Source organism: Electrona antarctica (assembly GCF_951216825.1).
Source record: "Electrona antarctica genome assembly, chromosome: 5".
Classification (NCBI taxonomy): domain Eukaryota; kingdom Metazoa; phylum Chordata; class Actinopteri; order Myctophiformes; family Myctophidae; genus Electrona; species Electrona antarctica.
This window is the reverse complement of record NC_136810.1, coordinates 17,434,385-17,455,173: the sequence shown is the minus strand read 5'-3', so window position 1 is coordinate 17,455,173 and position 20,789 is coordinate 17,434,385. Positions and strand designations below refer to the sequence as shown.

At 43.1% G+C, this 20,789-nt stretch overlaps 2 protein-coding genes across 4 annotated transcripts in view; one reads left to right on the top strand and one right to left on the bottom strand.

Annotated features, from left to right (window-relative positions):
* Positions 1 to 2,062: 2,062 nt before the first annotated feature.
* On the top strand, positions 2,063 to 11,040 carry lmod2a (leiomodin 2 (cardiac) a; the record flags this gene model as incomplete). The annotated part of the gene is made up of 3 exons (XM_079502215.1): positions 2,063 to 2,332; positions 3,394 to 4,761; positions 11,014 to 11,040. The coding sequence occupies 3 exons, from the start codon at positions 2,063 to 2,065 to the stop codon at positions 11,038 to 11,040; spliced, it is 1,665 nt and encodes a 554-aa protein (XP_079358341.1).
* Positions 11,041 to 15,861: 4,821 nt separating this feature from the next.
* Positions 15,862 to 20,789, bottom strand: part of wasla (WASP like actin nucleation promoting factor a) — a 28,917-nt gene continuing 23,989 nt past the window's right edge. For all 3 annotated transcript variants that reach the window (XM_079502181.1, XM_079502180.1, XM_079502179.1), the window contains 2 exons: positions 19,349 to 19,454; positions 15,862 to 17,051 (listed from right to left, as the gene is read on the bottom strand). In XM_079502181.1, the coding sequence (XP_079358307.1) occupies positions 16,990 to 17,051; positions 19,349 to 19,454 (168 nt within the window). In that variant the 3' untranslated portion in view covers positions 15,862 to 16,989. The remainder of the gene's footprint in view (positions 17,052 to 19,348; positions 19,455 to 20,789) is intronic.

Sequence of the window (20,789 nt, the reverse complement as noted above, 5' to 3'; positions counted from 1 at the left end):
ATACTTGACCTCAACATAAGTAATAACCAAGGTTTACTCAGGTACCTGTACACAAGATGTAACAAGAAAGTACAACCTTGAACCTGCATGAGTCATTTATACACAGATCTGAAAGTGAAAATGTACCATAATAAACAAACAAATAAATAAATACATAAAAACCCGTAATACTGTGTTGAATATATCTATCTATCCTCTTACCTACCCTTTCTTTTGTCACTACACTGTCCTACACTCATTTGGTGTTGGTGAGAAATGTATACATACAGTATGTTCACAAAGGTCTGGACTATCTTTGGTGTACCTTTGAAGCTCATATTCCCTTTCTTCTTATCTCTCCATTCAAACTGCATGGAACGAAGACATGGCGATATCAGCGATGTCCGAGTCCTTTAATCCAACATCCACACATGAGTCATCCATGATTGGTTTAGCCATGCAGGTAAAGTACGCTTTGTAACTGAACCTTTCCTATTTTAAACACAGACCTGGACCTCACCTATAGAGGGTATGCGCATGCTTAAAGTGAATGGCACATCGAGTGGCAAATCGAGTGGCAAAGCAACATGCAAAGTGAGTTTAACATTGTTTAATGTCGTTTATTGCAATCAGATAGGACATTTCTGTGTGGATGCATGGGCTGTCAAGGCCAGAAAGTAGTTTTTGCCACTCAGTAGGCGTTCCTGCATAACTTCCTGGTTTGATGATGATGTCACGCGCATACCCTCTATAGTGGACGGCGGAACTTCAGTAAAGAATAAGCCTGGACAGGTCAAAGGTCAAATTTACCGTGTACTTCCAACAACGAGTTAGATCAATCTAAGCAGTCTGACTCCAGACATGATTTACAGTAACACCTATGACATAATCTATCTAACACCATACATACAGTATGATGCGAATAATCCAACACCATTATGACTTCAATGCAGTGCTGGCAGGTGCTTAGAGATGGACATACTTAGTCAGTGAGGTCCGTTGCGTTGGCAACCAATCAACACACCACAATCAACTCAAAGTGATCTGGCCCCTGTTTCCTTGTTTATCGCATACGTTTACAAACCTTCGATCTGCAAGGTTTGACTTTGTACTATCCCCGCGAGTATTTAATACCCAGCCGTTAGTGCTGCGTATTCCCCCGTTCACTTTATTATTTTTAGATGCTTTTATCTGGTCTTGTAAACAGCTATACCAAGCAGCAGCAGTGCTGTCAGTGTTGCATACTGGATTTAAGCCTACCTCCTCCTCAGGGGATGACAAGTGTTTCCCCAATGTTGCCATAATGAATGAAGCTGAACGCTCTGCGTTCTCACACGTTACGTAACGTGCACCAAGCAGGAGAGAGCGCTTCGTCTCCGATGTCTCCCTGTGGCTTTTTGTTTGCTTTCCAGTCTTTCTAGGCATGAGTTGATGACACGGCTCAGTGAGTGTGAGGGAGAGTCTCAACCGAGTGGAGGCTCAAATCCCCCCCCCCCCCGACACACACACACACACACACACACACACACACACACACACACACACACACACACACACACACACACACACACACACACACACACACACACACACACACACACACACACACACACACACACACACACACACACACACACACACACACACACACACACACACACACAACCCTAAAAAAATATCTAGAACATCACTGACAGCCACTTGTTTTTTGCGTCCCTCCAACCAACCCCTCCCTCTGGCGGTGGAGATGACCCCATGGACCACTACACTCTCTCTCTTTGTCTCTCTCTGACTCGCCCATCCCACATTACACCACATCCCTGACCACACATAGGCGGCCAAGCTCTCTAACCCATGGCTGATGGGGATGCAGAAGAAGGCTGTGCTTGAGACGAGCAGTGATCCCAAAGACTCCGGCGGTGAAGTCATTGTACTCCTGTGCTGAACAAAAGTAAACCCACGACTCCACGGAGTGGGCTGGAAGTGGAGCGTTTTTAAACTAACAAGGAGTACCAAGTCAAAACAAAGTAAGTGCCACCGACGATATATACCTCCAGCGACGAGTATTATAGCTCTTATAACCATGAGTAGTACCTTTGGGTACCGAAGGGAGCTCGGGAAGTACGAGGAAGTGGACGAGGACGAGCTCCTGGCCGGCCTGTCGTCCGAGGAGCTCCAGGAGCTGGAGAGGGAGCTGGCGGACATGGACCCCGACGACAACGTCCCCATCGGCCTGAGGCAGAAAGACCAGACCGCCAAGTCGCCCACGGGCATCTACAGCAGGGAGGCTCTGCTTAAGTACTGGGACGACGAAAATAAGAACCCCATGGAGGGAGATCTGAGCCCTGGGCAGGTGAGGAGGTCTGAGCTTATTGTCGTGTTTTACATTAAGCGGTTCTCAAACATGTTCGTGTCTGTCAAGGCGTTAAGTGTTTTGACCGTTCTTCATTTTTGCTGGGGACCCCCTAGACAATCCTCAAGGACACCTGGGGGTCCAGTGGTTTACATGCACAGAGGAGTCCGCATTCCAGCTTATAACTAGGGTCATATTTGGGATAAGTTGCTCATTATATCTTCTGCACTGCACCGCGCGCATGCACGCACGCACGCACACACAGAGTTGATTTGTGACTAGTCTTACAAACTTTATGAGCTTGTAGAGTGGCTGTTTGCCAATAGTTTCCCCCGGAATAGTGTCCCCCATTGTGAGTGAGTGCGAATCCTAGCCATCTATAGCATGCCTATTCTGGAGAGAACATTGGGTGAAAACAGCAGATCTACAAGCTTGCAACGCAAGTCTTTTCGGCAGATATTTTGGGCACATGGGGAAGAAAGGAAGCACACCGAGAATAGACTCTTAGGGAACAGCGGGTCAACTAAGTATATTAGGGGGTTTGATTGATTGCTGTGATTGCAATTTGAGTCCAACAAAAGCAATCAGTGGAAACTGATTGCAGAAAGGTCACACAGAATGTGACAGTTTTGTCTTTTCAGTAGATTAGAGTTTCAGCTTTAGTTAAAGTGATTGGTTTGTCAACCATAGTATCATGTGTAGAGCCCTGGGCCCTCAAGGAAGTATAGAAGTAATAGTGTAAGTAGGCTACAGTACATCAATATCAGTTGCAAACAACTAAAATCCAAATGATGAATTCCATTCAAATATGTTGCTATTTTCATCACGTGTGTCAAATGTCAGCATGCAGTTCACATTTACATCTCAGTGGAAAACGGTCTAAGAATATGAAATGCATATGAAACCGCAGCTTTTATTAATAATGATTGCAGTGACAGTGTTGGAGAGCTATTCTTCATTAGAAGTCACTCAGACAGAGACACAGCAGAATGTCAGGGCTTGACCTGGTTTTCCATCCTGTTGACGATATGCAGGCCTCCACCACCACCACAGAGGAGGAGGAGGAGGAGGAGGAGGGGGGCCAGCCAGATAAGAGCCACAAGGAACAGATGACACTGAGTGACAGCGACGCCACCAAGCCCTTCAAGGACTGTGAAAAAAACAGAAACATTTTCCAGAAGAGCAAAGTCAAAGGCAGGTCACCCAGAGACGGGGAGGAGGAGGAGGAGAAGAAAGACCAGTGCAAAAAGGAGGGATCGTCAAAGACTATGGGTCTCCAAAACAAGACTTGTAATGGCGTCTCAAAGGGCCTCGTGGGAAACGCCTCCAGGAGGAACAACGCGTCAAGGACTGAACCTGAGGAGCCGGACGTGGAGCTGAACGCTGAGCAGCCGTGCGGAAACCCCATCGTGATCGACACGGCGCTGGAGGAGGTCCTGCGCGACGACCCGTCCCGGTGCGAGGTGAACCTCAACAACGTCGAGGACGTCTCCCAGGAGACCTTGCTCCGCTTCGCCGAGGCGCTGGGCGCCAACACGCACGTGCACGTCTTCAGCCTGGCCAACACGCACGCCGACGACCGCGTGGCCCTCGCCGTCTCCAAGATGCTCCGCGAGAACCGCTCTGTGCGGAACCTGAACATCGAGTCTAACTTCGTGTCCGGCCAGGGCATCCTGGCGCTGCTGGCCTCGCTGCGCCACAACAGCACCCTGGTGGAGCTGCGCTTCCACAACCAGCGGCACATCTGCGGGGGGAAGGTGGAGATGGAGATGGTGCAGCTGCTGAGGGAGAACAGCACCCTGCTCAAACTGGGGTACCAGTTCGACCTCACGGGTCCCAGGATGACCGCCACCAGCATCCTGACCCGCAACCAGGACCAGCAGAGGCAGAAAAGGCTGCGGCAGCAGAAGGAGCAGCAAAGTTGTCCCGGAGAGGCGTCCACCATCACCACCTCACCCTGCAAAGCCCAACTCTCTGGCCCTTCCAGTACTAATAAGACTCTAAAGAAATCAGCACAGCCCTCTAAAGTGGCCGGCGTACATCAGACTAAAATTAAGACTTCCTCCATGCCACCACCTCCTCCTCCTCCTCCTCCTCCCCCGCCGTCGTCTGCCCTGCAGGAACAACTGCCTTCTGAAAAGAATATTCCGACGAGGAAGATTGCAGAGCGAGTCAAGCAGCAGGAGGTCTCCAACAACACAAAAGGCCAATCAAGCCCGTGCAGGAAGCTCAAATCAAAGAAGGTCAAGAACGGCACTAACGAGAAGGAGAGCGCAGACATTCTCAAGGAGCTGAAGAACGCCCTGAAGCCCTCCCTGCAGAAGAAGAGAGTGGAGCCGTCACGGCCCCTCGCGCCGCCGCCGCCGCGCAACACCCGCGACGACCTGATGGAGGCCATTCGTGGCACTAGCATTGGGTCATTGAAAAGGGTAAGCATGTCCCGTTATTATAGGCCTGACGTCGAAATTTTAAAACAAATCTTCTAAATTCTGACAGTTTTCTGAAATACCTCATGTTTCAGTGGTGCTCCATATTTCATGTCAAGGACCCCCAGAATTATATGTAATTGGCCGCCGACCCCCCATCTGAAAATATGTAGTTCCAGGGACGTCCCAGAAGCAAAGATTTGAGTTAAAAACGTTCGCTCTGAAAGAATATATTCAAACATTTGGGCCACATTTTCACGATTTTCCAAAAATAGCAGACCTACAAGCTATGAGCTTGTACAGTAGATCTGCTATTTTTCAATAGCTAAAGTGTAATAATGCTTAAAACACCAAAAGGGGTTCCCGCCCAGAATGCGTTAATAACCCATGAAAACCTGAGGCCGATTCTAACGGTTTTCTGAATCAGTGGTGCTCAAACTTTTTCATGTCAAGGACCCTCAAAATTATATGTACTGGTATTTGGCTGCACGAACCCACATCCCAAAATATTTTGTTCCAGGGACTCCCAGAAGCAAATGTTTGCGTTAAAAAGGTTTGCTTTAAAAACTGTATAGTCAAAATAGTAATCTATGAACTTGTAGATCTGCTATTTTTGAATAGCCAAACTATAAAATAATGCTGGGTTAAAGTCATTACGCAGATGCTTTCCTGGTTTTGATGTGTTAAAAGGGTAAACCTGTCCCACTGAATAGTGATAGCAAAACAACACACACAGGCTCATACATACTCCAGGTCAGGGTGGAAGGATAGGTTATCACCACGTGCGAGACGATAGTTTATCACCTCACGCCAGGGCCGGTCCTGAGCAATCTGGCGCCCCAGGCAGGATTTTTCGTGGCACCCCCCCCAATAAAAACTAGACTAAAATGTTAGGAAGGGACTAGTGCACAAGAGATCCAGTATAAGTCATTTTACTATTAGTTGCATGTTGAGATCGGCTATTTTCAGCAAGTGAAAAGTCATTACGACGGCATCAAGGCCCGCCAAAATACATTTTGTTCGACAAAATCAACTGTCGATTTATGATATTTAGTCGACTAAAACTAGACTAACACTAAAACATTCCAGGTGACTAAAACTAAATGAAAACTATTCAAGAGACTATGACTAAAACTAAATGAAAACTATTCAAGAGACTATGACTAAAACTAAATGAAAACTATTCAAGAGACTATGACTAAAACTAAATGAAAACTATTCAAGAGACTATGACTAAAACTAAATGAAAACTATTCAAGAGACTATGACTAAAACTAAATGAAAACTATTCAAGAGACTATGACTAAACCTAAATGAAAACTATTCAAGAGAATATGACTAAAACTAAATTAAAACTATTCAAGAGACTATGACTAAAACTAAATTAAAACTATTCAAGAGACTAAAACTAAAATCTAAATTTGCTACCAAAACAACACTGCTGACAGTCTGTGTCAGCGGCGAGTGACGTAATGTTGTAGTTTTCCAACCCTTTAAAAACTACACGCGGTGATGAGCCATCACCTAAAACTGGAGTATGAATGTGCCTTATTATACAGTGCAGTGATGAATGTATACACACTTATCTTAACTTCCCTGAGGGAGCAACCTGCTCTCATTAGAGCACAGCCTTTCGACCCTGTGAATTCCACACACTGCAGCTATTTAAACAGTGGTGGTACTCTCATTTCCTTTTTATTTTATTTGTATTTTTACTTCAGTAAAAGTATTAATACCTCATTGTAGAAATAGTAGTACTGAAGTACTACTGAATAGCCATAGCAAAATAATAATACACAGTTCCAGGGTGTGAAGAACAAAGTGAAGTAACTGTACAATGCAGAGATTATAACATATACACCTCACATCTCAGAGGCCAGGAGCAACCTCCTGTCATTATAGTCTATAGAGCACAGCCCTGTGAATTCCACACACGTCGTGCGGCTATAAATAGACGGACATTTTCACCGTTGACTTGATAAGTGGAATGGATGGCTCAGAGCGGAGCACTGAAGCACATGCAGACAAGTCGAACCCGGCCAGCTGTTGTGCAGCTTTAACACAGCAGTAATTGTACATTGATGACTGCTCATGTATTCCAAACCCTCCGGAGCCAGATTAACTGAGACGTTGAACGAGGCTGAGGCAGCGGTGGGTGGGGCGCTTTTTATACTTTCACACAGAGGCCCCTTTTCCACCAAAAGAACTTGTTACGTTCTCTCTTTTTTTTAATGGTTTATATCACATCTGTATCTTCCAACCTGAATAGTGACACAGCCACTTTGGTTCACACTTCAGGCAAGAAGAAGTAATTTTTTGGTTACAGTTCCAACGTTACAGAACCAACGTTTAGGCAGATCTGAACCAATTCATTTTCTTAAAAATATACTAAATACAAAAAAACAAATACTAAAAAAACAAAAACTGATCAATATTATCACCAGCGGCTGCCTTATATCTCCAGAATTGTGCTATGAAATGTAAATATCTGTCTATCTGTTTTATGTGTGTGTGGAAACAAGTTAACAACAGCAGGATCTGTCTAGGTGACTCTGTAACTGTGACAGTGTACTACAAATGAAACTACAAATGGAACCAAACGACCCTTTTATAACAATAAACTCTGAGACTGTACAAATGGACTGTTATGGGTCCATTTGGTTGTATTTGTACACTCTCAGGTAGCACATTCTCCAAACCATTATATGTCGCACCTATGATATTTAGTCGACTAAAACTAGACTAACACTAAGACATTCCAGAAGTGACTAAAACTAAATGATAACTATTCAAGAGACTATGACTAAAACTAAAATAAAAATGTGCTGCCAAAAACAACACTGAATAGGGAGGCTCAGGGTTCAAGTGGTTAAACATGTAAACGATTAAACATTACGATTATTACATTTTTGGCACTTTATGTACATAAAATGCAGCTCAAAGTTTACACACAAATAAAGAATAAAACAAAACAAGAGAAAAGAATGAGTCAAAAATAAAGAAAACACCACTGCTTGGAGTAGATGGGTGAGAAAGGGGTTATATCTGGGGAGATATATATAGAGGTAAAACTCCCCCCACCACAGACAGTAGATGGGTGAGAAAGGGGGTATATCTGGGGAGATATATATAGAGGTAAAACTCCCCCCACCAGTAGATGGGTGAGAAAGGGGGTATATCTGGGGAGATATATATAGAGGTAAAACTCCCCCCACCAGTAGATGGGTGAGAAAGGGGGTATATCTGGGGAGATATATATAGAGGTAAAACTCCCCCCACCAGTAGATGGGTGAGAAAGAGGGTATATCTGGGGAGATATATATAGAGATAAAACTCCCCCCACCAGTAGATGGGTGAGAAAGGGGGTATATCTGGGGAGATATATATAGAGGTAAAACTCCCCCCACCAGTAGATGGGTGAGAAAGGGGGTATATCTGGGGAGATATATATAGAGGTAAAACTCCCCCCACCAGTAGATGGGTGAGAAAGGGGGTATATCTGGGGGGATATATATAGAGGTAAAACTCCCCCACCAGTAGATGGGTGAGAAAGGGGGTATATCTGGGGAGATATATATAGAGGTAAAACTCCCCCCACCAGTAGATGGGTGAGAAAGGATGTATATATGGGGAGATATATATAGAGGTAAAACTCCCCCCACCACAGACAGTAGATGGGTGAGAAAGGGGGTATATCTGGGGAGATATATATAGAGGTAAAACTCCCCCCACCACAGACAGTAGATGGGTGAGAAAGGGGGTATATCTGGGGAGATATATATAGAGGTAAAACTCCCCCCACCACAGACAGTAGATGGGTGAGAAAGGGGGTATATCTGGGGAGATATATATAGAGGTAAAACTCCCCCCACCACAGTGGAGTAGATGGGTGAGAAAGGGGGTATATCTGGGGAGATATATATAGAGGTAAAACTCCCCCCACCAGTAGATGGGTGAGAAAGGGGGGATATATATAGAGGTAAAACTCCCCCCACCACAGACAGTAGATGGGTGAGAAAGGGGGGATATATATAGAGGTAAAACTCCCCCCACCACAGACAGTAGATGGGTGAGAAAGGGGGGATATATATAGAGGTAAAACTCCCCCCACCACAGACAGTAGATGGGTGAGAAAGGGGGGATATATATAGAGGTAAAACTCCCCCCACCACAGACAGTAGATGGGTGAGAAAGGGAGATATATATAGAGGTAAAACTCCCCCCACCACAGACAGTAGATGGGTGAGAAAGGGAGATATATATAGAGGTAAAACTCCCCCCACCACAGACAGTAGATGGGTGAGAAAGGGAGATATATATAGAGGTAAAACTCCCCCCACCACAGACAGTAGATGGGTGAGAAAGGGAGATATATATAGAGGTAAAACTCCCCCCACCACAGACAGTAGATGGGTGAGAAAGGGGGGATATATATAGAGGTAAAACTCCCCCCACCAGTAGATGGGTGAGAAAGGGGGTATATCTGGGGAGATATATATAGAGGTAAAACTCCCCCCACCAGTAGATGGGTGAGAAAGGGGGTATATCTGGGGAGGTATATATAGAGGTAAAACTCCCCCCACCAGTAGATGGGTGAGAAAGGGGGTATATCTGGGGAGGTATATATATAGAGGTAAAACTCCCCCCACCAGTAGATGGGTGAGAAAGGGGGTATATCTGGGGAGATATATATAGAGGTAAAACTCCCCCCACCAGTAGATGGGTGAGAAAGGGGGTATATCTGGGGAGATATATATAGAGGTAAAACTCCCCCCACCAGTAGATGGGTGAGAAAGGGGGTATATCTGGGGAGATATATATAGAGGTAAAACTCCCCCCACCACAGACATCTGCTCCGTTTCCCACCCATGGATTAAAGTGTTTCATAAACAATTAGCACTAAATTAGTATGTTTTGGCAGCCTTACTATAGCCTAAAGCAGGGGTGGGCAACTGGCGGCCCGGGGGCCACATGCGGCCCCCACCTTCACTAAATGTGGCCCTCAGGTTAATGTCACAATACTGATATATTGGTTTCAGCTGTTACAATTCCACAACATGCAAACATGACCCGCTTTAATTACTTCAGTCTAAATTAGTATCTCATTGCTCAACACAAGAAATTACATAAAAATGTAAATTTAAAATAGCAAAAAAAAAATCAAGATTTCAATTCGAATATAGCAAAAATCGCTGATCTACAAGCTCAAAACGCGTCGCAGCGCGACGCGTTTTGAGCTTGTAGATCGGCTATTTTTGCTACGACGTATATATGGCCCTAGGGAGTGAGTGTGGAAATATAGTGGCCCTCTCCATCGTCAAAGTTGCCCACCCCTGGCCTAAAGTCTAAAGCCAGACAAACACCAAAAGGGGTTCCCGTCCAGAATGGGTTAAACGTGTGTTCTGTCGAAAAGACAAAGCATAGAGAAAGTAGACTCTCAAACATGATCCTCCCAAATTAACAATCCATTATAATAGAAAATAATACAAAGGGAAAAACGGCTTTGTTGATTTAGTTTTTGTTTGACTTTTACTTTGACCACTTCAAGTAGCTACTATATATATTAAAACAACTAATACCCCAAAATAGGCTATATACAAGCTTACAACACATCACAGGCACGTTTGTAAGCTTATATAGCTCCAAATGAATCCAAATGACTGTTGTTGACACTGTACAAGCAACTCCTATGCAATCACTGTGGGTAGGAAATGTGATTTCTTAGAAGTCCAGCCACTTGAACCATAGCATTCCTATTATGCCGGGGAGAACATATTTTGGTCAAATTAGTAGATATACAAGCTTGAGATATACAGTACAAGCTCAACTCAACTGATTGTGAGCTAGCAGATTGTCTATTTTAAGGAAAAAGAGATTTGATGTAGAGGGAAATACTAGTATAGAGCCCAGAGGGACCCCGATAAAGTATATAGGATTTAAGTCCTAAATTATAACGGCACAATGCACTCCGACACAAAAGGTGCATTGTCCATGTCCGTTATGTAGACCCTTAAATGTGCACTCAAAATAGCCCCTCTAACTAAATGATTGTGATGCATGGAATCCCGAGCCATTTCCCTCATTGGGCCGCCTTCCCATGTCCTAAAATACACTCGTGCACTTATCCACCAATTAGCACAGATGGTGGATGTCATGTCTGTGTCACTTATTTATTTGTGTGTGTGTGTGTATGTACGTACCATGGTCACAGGTTGCATTTAACTAACCAGCCTCCTTTGATCTTCCAACTGTCAGGTGGATCCACCACAGCAACCGAGCTAGAAGTCTACCATGGAGGGATAAGAAAATAACATGCCCCATACATTCACTTTATAATGTATTTAAATTGCAGATTTAATGTAATGTTGTAATGTTTATACAATCTTTGGACTGGAAAACCAAAAAAATCATATGATTACATGACATTGCCTATATGTGTATGTGTTTCCGTTCAGCAATTGATGTATTTTGCTACAGTGTTTCAAATGTAAATATTGTTGTGTAGACTAAATAAAGCACCGGAAGATTCCTTTTGTTGCCGTTATGCCTTCATAAGAAGAAACCCACAAGAAAACAAGTTCTTAAACAGTTTCCTGCTCGTCTCAGTGGTGATTGGTGACAATGTGGCAGCATACACAACACGAGTTAAGTTTCCACAAACATTTCACAGCAGACATTTTCGACAGGTGAACACAGCAGCTTGAGGTAATTTGCATTAATTGCGTGTTAACTGCAGTGTCAGCATGACAGCTCCTGGACAGTTGACTAACTGAAAAATGAAGCATCCAGAATGAATGGTATGACGATATCCACACGCTGCCATCTTGCCAGCAAGGTGCTAACTAGGTGCAACTTCCCATAGACAGTCATCCAAACAGAAAAGTCCTATCTAATTGTATTAACGTCAAACTGACCAACATTGCAGCTGTACGAAAAGCTTGAATTATCCTCTATCTGCAAAGTGTGTGTTTCATAAAAATCCACCATAGACATGTTGTGATGTTCCTGTCTAGAAATTCCTTGCAGATGATTATTTTCTGTGGATCTTTTTATTAAACAAACACATTGCAGATAGAGGATAATTTAAGCTTTCCGTACAGCTGCAATGTTGGTGAGTTTGAGGACTTTTCTGTTTGGATGAATGGGCTGTCTATGGGAAGTTGCACCTAATTAGCACCTTGCTAGATGGCAGCCGTGTGCATATCATCAATTCAGGTGCGTTTGCCAAAGTAAACAAGGCTGCTGTGAAGTGTTCCATTGTCAGCACACTGGGTTTTGCTACGTTCTTTGTGCACCTGCCATGTACTGTCAATCACTTCTTCTTTATCATCTTCTTTCGTGTATCATCTTCTAATGTCCAGTTCTGTGTCGTACAGCCAGGTGTCCATCACTGTCGAGTAGATTTGTTACATAACAAAAGTAAAGCAACAAAAAAGTATAAAAGTCCACATTCAAACTGTTACTTGATTGCAAAGTCAAAACGTACCTTGGCATGACAATATACTTACCGGTAAGGTACCAAAGTTAAAATAACGTTGACAATTTTACCTTTAGCCTGTCTGCTTGCTCAGGGTATACATGTTATCTTGACCATCAGTTCAATATTTGTCTCAGTGTGTCTATGTGAGACATGACCTTTGGCACAATCTAAATGTCTCAATAGAAGAGCAGGGACACAAGGTGCAACCACCCCATATTGTATAAGTTAAATATTGCACGAGCAGTGAGACGAAGGACCATATCAATAATGTATAAATTATGGATAAGGGGTTCAGGAGCGATAGCACTTTTCGGGGAGGGGTCAGAATAAATGATGGACTTAGATGGTTCTTCGTCTCAACTGTATGTTATATTGCACTAGCATACTCTGTATAACACTTCATTCATTTACAAAAAAAGTCAAAAACAAAAATGGTTAAATATGGAGATAAGAGACTTTGGCCCGACAGTGACGATATGCTCTTACGCAAGCACTTGAACATTTGCAAATTAGGGCTATCAACAATCAGCATCTACTGTAGATGGTTTCAAATAGGCTATGTTTAAAGTGTATTTTAGGGGTCAAGTGAGCAGCTGTTCACTTGACATAGCGAATGTCTTCTTCCCACAGGGGGGAAGAATGAAGAGAGCTCTCATTACAGCGCTCATGGCTTCAGAGAGACACTGGATAAAATGTCAATTGGATGTCATTCTTCATGTACATATTTTAATGGAGGAAAATAAGACCCAGCTACACAGTAACTGTAAACATGTTATGACTGTTGTGTTGTTGTGACATCCCTGTTGGTTGCCTTTGGTGTCTGTATCTTTGATCCGGTGCCCGTTATTATTAAATTAAAACTAGAAGAAAAAATAGTTAAGTTAATAAAGAGAAAACAAAGAAATTGTAAACTAAAATCATAGATTACATTTAAGTAATTGTCATTATTTCATCCAGCATGCAATATTTTGGGTGGATAGATATTAATATTATCTATAGTCAACAAAACTCTTATATTTAGAAGACTAAAACTTATAGAAGACTAAAACTAGACTAACGCCGGTAAAAACATTAATTCAAGACTGACAATTAGAATTTAGAATGTCGCCTCACAGCTACAAGGTCCTGGGTTCGATTCCCACTGGGGACGCTGTGGGCGCTGGGAGCGTGTTCTCTCCTCCGTGTCATCAGTGCCCATACCCGAGGTGGGGTTGGCGAAAGGGCCTTTCTGTGTGGAGTTTGCATGTTCTCCCCGTGTAAGGTTTTATATAGCCTGATCAGCTGTGGTCTGACGTAATGTCTGACGTAATGAAATCACACCCGTGTGAACTGAGTGACCATAGCAACCATGCTAATTTTTTTGGTACGAACAAACACGTGGACACGTAAACTAACAAAGCCAGTTGTTGGAGTGGTTTACACCACTCAAAAAGGGAGAAAAAAAAAGACCAAATGTATTTTGTAAATATTAACATTTATTTTAAAGTATACAATTTAGTATTTTCATTCCTCCCCCCCAGCCCCCCCCCCCCCTATTTCACAGGCGTTCCATATCAGTATTACGGTTTCATAATGCAGCAAAGCCTCAGTGGAGGATGGTAAAGATTTAGACCAGTGGTTCTCAAATAGGTGGTCCCAGGGACCCTCTGGAGTTCCAAATGGACCCGTTGCAGGTCTGGAACTCTGAGAGTGTACAAAACGGGTCCATTTCCTTCCATTTGTAAACTCTCAGAGTTGTGGGGGGGAGGGGAGGGAGGTCCTTGAAATTAAAACGTTTTTCTGAGAACCACCGATTGATTCCGACAGACATTAACAGTTAAAACAAGCATCCATTAGTATTTCTGTACATATGTATAACGGAAACATCACAGGCATAGTTATTGCCACATTGAAAGCAGTCAAACCAAGAAGCTTCTTGCAAATGCAAATTTTGGTTCAATATTTTTTGCTCTTGTAACAGAGAGGCATTTACAGACTTGCATAAAAAAATCTTCTTAACGACTCATTGAACAAAGTAAAGCCTGATTTATACTTTAGTCCAACAACCTGACCTATAAACACAAGTATAGATCAGGCATAAGGGAAAGATGTTTGTGTGTATCGGTTGGGGGTTATATTGCATGAAATACTGAGCAGGCAGCTAACGATCCTAACGAGACGTTTGCTTCTGAAGGGGTAACAGTAGGCTGTGTATGTAATGGGTGTTATTTCCAGAGAAACAAAAGAACAGAAAGACAAACACAAACTTAGCTCTGAATGGAGACATAAGGAATGATACTTCACGTGCCTACTGTATATATATATATGTGTACGCAGAACTATGCCCACATACAGTAGTATGTTTTTTTCCCCCCCCCTAGCATTTATGGAGCCTGGGGAAAGTTCAAAAAGGACAAGATTCCTCTGTATCTTTCAATGGTTGTGTGAGAATCATAACCATCGAGTTATGTTTGCAACGTATTTAAAAAAAAAAAAAAAAAAAGTAATGCATTCTCACTTTCATCTTTTACACCACACTTCTTGCTGATACACAGTAACAACATCCTCTATCCTCACGTTGCGGATTCTGAAGCTAAATGCGTTTGTTTCACGTCAGACGTATGGCATGTAGCCCGTTCTTTCACGTCAGACGTATGGCATGTAGCCCGTTTGTTTCACGTCAGACGTATGGCATGTTGCCCGAGGACGCAGAGAAATACACATAATAGGGATAGGGTATTTTCCACCCACTTCTCCCCCCCCCCCCTCTATATATACACATTCACAGATAAACACACATATTTACAGTATAAACATATGAAATATACACACAGACATATCTATATGTATATATATCTATATCCACTGTATGTGAGTGTGTTTGTGTGATCTCACATCAGAGCAATAGGATTTAGGTTCAAAATTGGCAACCCCCCCCCCCCATAGCTAGTTGAACACTAACGAACCTATAGGACCACCGCTTTGAGAAACCAGCATACTGTATGACTGACTGTCCCAATTATGGAGGACGACCCCTTAAGTCTTCACAGTCGTAGTGATATTATTGTAGTTGTATTGTTTTATTTCTCAAATTGTTTCCACACAGTTTTTTTTAGGCCATTCATTGAATTATCTCCAGACACATCAGCAGGAAGATATCTGTGATATACGTCTCGCTACTCCAGTCTACGAGGGTGATTACACCCTTCGTGGTGAAAAGTAAAACGGAGGATTTTACCGTGTAGACAAGAGGGTTAAGCCCTTAAACCCCTGTATGGTTGAGCGGAGTCCCTCAGGTCTCTATACTAGAGTATTTTGAGTTTTCTGTTATCGTAGGGAAAGCTTTCGCTGAAGCTCGTTGATCGGCCATTTCCAACAAAAGCTTTCCCCACACTATGGATTGGATGCTGGGGTTTAAGTGGTTAACCAAAACTCTCCCATTCTCCCAACCACTTTCTGTTTGCAGACACGCACATACACACACACACGTGCACAAACACACGCATACACGCACGCACACCTATGACATAGTCATAGAAAATAAATGTGGAGGACTCCCAACTGTGTGCAAATTATGTAACAGCCTTGAACAACCACAAGAGGGCCTCAATTCTCTAGGAAGTGAACGTCTTATGAAAAATAAGTGTGCTAAACTAGGCTTTAATAAGAAACTTGTAAAGGAAAAAGTATGATAAGAAAATAGTGTTATCTCACATTAAACATTAACACAAAGGAGGATCCCGCCCATTATGTTACAACATACTCCCTTCTTTCCCTTTTTTTGGACAAAGAACGGGAACATTCAAAATGAACACCAATAAAAAAAAAGGATATCCCCAACAATAACTTGCACACGGTTTAACTGTACTACTCGAGCTCAGCGATACAGAGGTTGCTTTTAAACTGGCATTAAGAAGCATGGCACAGCAATGTGACATTGTAACCCAGACTACATTTTTACCACTGATGGTTTGCACGTAGCATTAAACTCAATATATACACCATCGACCGCACGGCACTCCATTCTTTTCGGCAAGCGACACCGTTGTGCGACGGGAGTATAAAATGAGACCGGGGCTCAGCCAGTGCTTTATGTATCTTATTTATATAAAGTTCTAACATAGTAAGCCGTTTAAAGAGCCATCCGCTAGTTAGCTTAGCTAGCTGGTCAATCTGGTTTAGAAAGCAGCAGTGGTTGCCAACCTTTTTCTTTGGATTAGAGCCCACTTGAAAGTCTCGTAAGTATTCGAGACCCCACCCATCTTGGGCCGTGCATTTTCAGAGCATGTTTATTTTAATGAGAAATCAAATGAATCGTGTTCCGGCTTGGATCAATGGAACTATAACGTAGTATTCTTTATCGGCATTACAAAGAAAACATACATTACGGGGTTTTTTTATATTAATGTTTATATCATAAATAAACCGTAGTCTTTTGTAAATGATATATCCTCACGGGCCACGGGGTTGGGAACCGGTGGAACTAGATAAGTCTCTATGCCATGCTATTAACAGTGTTATAAGTGCGTTCTATGACAGGGAAGTCTGAAGGGAAAACGTGTGACAAACTTTACATATTAAATGGATGAGGTATTGCACAGATTAATATTAATTAAAAAAGAAAGAAAGAAAGAAAGAAAGAAAGAAAGAAAGGAAAGAAAAGAAAAAAAGGCAACAATAAATATACAGCATATTTCATACAACATTTACATTACAGTTTTTAGTTTTTGGAAGCCATGTTTTAGCGTCAGTCAGAGGAGAGACATCGTCACTCAGTCGTCCCATTCATCGTCATCCTCAAAATCTTCATCGTCCTCATCATCCTCGTCGTCGTCTAAAGAAAGGGCAAAAAAGCCAGTCCTATTTAGCTTCAAAGTCAACCTGGCGTCGCAATTCTAACCAGCTCACCTAGTGCCCCATTTCTGACCAGCCGGGTCATACCAAGACTATAAAAAAAAAATGGGACCCCCGTTTGGCACATGGCATCAAGGGTTGTATCGGGGTTCCTGGGGGTCCCTGCGACATACTAGCGTCATGATGTACTTGTACATCATGGCTGGGGGTGTACTTGTACATCAAGCCGCGGCCTCGCACTACAGAAACAGGAGATAGGCTCCGGTTCCCCTGCCCCTGCTCGGAAACGGTTGGTTCCCAAGGTTACTTACTCATTCCAATTTTGGGCACGTCATAATGGGCGGAAATTGGGTAATTTGGGTCCTTGACATGAAAGTCTTTGAGAACCACTCGTCTACGTTATGGACTTAACCCATTTTGGGCGGGAACCCCTTTTGGTGCTTTAACACTAGCGCGTCGGAGCGGTCAGGCTGACCGATTTTGAAATTTTGAAGTGGATTTTCTTTGCCCATGAAGTCCTGAGAAAGTTCCCCTTGCATGACTTTTTCTAAATGTTCGATTCAAACCATCTCTGTTTTTTTTTTCATCTGAAACGTTTTGGAAATATGATTTTAGACATAATTCTACTAAAATGTCTGCTCTTTTGCGGTCCGTGGGACCGCTCTTAGAGCCCTCACCCTTTCTCCCCCACAAGCCGTGCTGTTCACACCTTCCTCCCGGCTGGAGACGGGCATTGTTCAAGCTAATGTGTCATTTGCATTCCAACCTACATGTGGAAGTCCACATGTAGGCAAACTTACATTACAAACTTACATAAACTAAATGTTGTTTTAGATGTTATATTTCTTATATGCGGTTTGCAGAAATAACGATGTCTGACTTTATTTCTCGAAACGGAAAAAGAAATATGGTGTGTGGTATTGTTTCCACCAAGCGCATAGCTCAATAGATATAAATACATGTTGACTATACACGCCATCTTTAGCATAATTATGTTATAATTTATGTTCATGGATCCAAGTAAACAGACATTGTTTTTTTTTACTACGGTACAAATTTGGTTGATTCAATACAGAAACGAGACGGTAAGATGCGCTGATATGAAATGCGCGACATAGGAACGTGGTATGGTACAGAAACTAGCTATAGCTAGCGCTATATTGAATATATAGCGCTCACATCGTCACTATAATTATAGTTTGGTAAACTGAAATGAAAAAGAAAATAACTTTTCTGCACGCGACCAGTGGAACTGATTTCCACGCATCACGGTTCTCTTTTTTCTCTCTCCCTCCCTCTCTCGTGGAGAGGGGGAGAGGGAGAAAATATCCAAGTAACTGACGGTGAGGTATGCGGAAGTGCATTTTAGATAACGCTGTAGCACTATTTGTGGCGGTGATGCGTCACATGACTTGATCTATCCTATGGTGTATATATAAACCGTGCTGCTGCTACGGATCTCTCTGCTGGCACAATAAATCAAATATATATAAATGACATCGATCATAGGCGGCGGCTAGGCCAGGCTTAGCCTTCCCAACAATTATGCTGGGTATTTTTAAAATATATATAGGCTAATATGTGGCTAGCCGGCCGCTCCCAAACTCCCAACTCCTTTGTCTGTAGCCTAAACTTTTCTGATTTGCACGCACGCACGCACAGCTGTCGCGCATATTCATTTCATATATCAGCGCATCAAAAATATGGTGAAATATGGTGTGTTGACTGACTGGCGTATTGTTTCCACCTATCTATTGAGCATAGCTAAATAAATACATGTTGAAAAATAACTTTGAGTTGTCCTGTCGAGTTGAAACGCTGCCTTGAATTAGTTGGAATGTGACATTTAGAAGACAATGGCAAGTCGTCAACCCCCCGCCACGGGGGGAGAGGTGTGAAGAGATGCAGGGAGAGAGTGGCCAATGGAATTGCACGAAAAACACCGGTCAGCCTGACCGTTAGCCGTCATAGTAGTAGTGATTTTAATTCAGACATGCTAGTGTTAAAGCATTATGTTATACTTAATGCTATTGAAAAATAGCAGATCTACAAGCTCATAGCGCGGCACCGCGTTTTTAACGTAAATCTTTGCTTCTGGGGAGGTCCCTGGAACAACATATTTTCAGATGGGGGTCGGTGGCCAATTACATATATTTTTTACATGAAATATTGAGAACATAGGGTTTTTTCAGAAAACTATCAGAATTTAGAAGGCATTTGTAGAATCGTTCCCAGGTCTAAATGGGTTAATCACCGGGACAATTCATTCCATCTTACCCGAGGAGTGGATGGCCTTGCTCCTCTTCTGCATCACCTCCATGAGAGCCCCCACGATGCCCGATGAGGGGGCCGATGGAAGACCAGACTCTGGGATATCTGGCACCTGAACAACAACAACAACAACAACATCATTCAGCCACTGTAATCATGGTTAAATTAATAACATTAAAGGTAGCCTGGGGTCCACCTACTGTATGCTTTCTATGGCATAGGCAGCTCCCGGCAGGACCCGCCGGGAGAAACTACACACAGCTGCGCGACATGAGACTAATTCATTAGAGCGACAGTGTGTGTGTGTGTGTGTACCAAGGGGCCAGTGAGGCTATTCAACGTTGAGGCGCTCGGCCCTAGTGGTAGGAGGAGGGACTACAGGCGGACCCGTGTATTCATGACCGGGAAACCCCGTGCAGCTGGGCTTTAACATTGAGCGCTCGGTTGCACTTCCGCATTTGACCACCAAAATTTGGTGGTCAAATGCGGAAGTAGACGTTCTGAGACGGTACTTCCGGCAGTCTTCCGGGTGCTTCAAAACGCCACTGAGCAACTTCCACTGACATGAATAGCTGGGGGGGCGGAGCTTCGCGCCAGTTCAGTCTCTATCCTTTTATATACTCTATGGTGTGTACGTGTGTGCGTCAATTTAACAAAGGTGCAGACGATCAGAAATCAGCAGAGAGTGATCGACGTTTGCGCTACTCTATGCCGAATTGAAGTGGACTCGGACCCAGACTTTTTTTTTCTCACTGGAAATAAAATCGTCTGGCTTTCCGAGGCTACATTAAAGGTACCTGCACACTGGTGCGTTTTTCAGATTATTTGCTGCATTTTTCGGCCGTTTTTCCTGAAAAACATGGCCAGACTGCAAGGATCTTAAGAGTAGACAAATCACTAAGTTGTTAAAAAAAAGAGAACCATTTGCTTCAGGAAAAAAGAAAGGGTGTACAGAAGTCCAAGAAAGTGTGTGTATGTGTATGTGCGTGTGTGTGTGTGTGTGTGTGTGGCGGACACAAGCACTCTTATGGTGATAATGGGTTAACTTTGAACTTGAAACGTGAAATATGCTTCTTATGTGTGGCCCGACTTGAACCAAATCTCAACTCAATCTCAACCCCACAGAAGATCTCTGGTGGGACTTGAAGAAGGCGGTTGCAGAACGCAAACCAAAGAATATTAGTTGAACTGGAGGCCACTGCACCTGAGGAATGGGCTGTTGAGCCATTTAAATAGTTATTTGTGTATTTCCAAAGGTTGACCGTTTGTGAATTATGCCAAAAAATTCTGATTTGCAGTGGGGTTGAAAGATTTGCCAAACTGTTGAGGATGGAGTGCTGGAGGAACTAATATAAAAGTATTCCCCAAACATCATGAATAGTTGATTAGAATAGTGTTATATAAAAGCAATATCAAGCTGCTACACAGTACAACAGCAGTTCTTCTC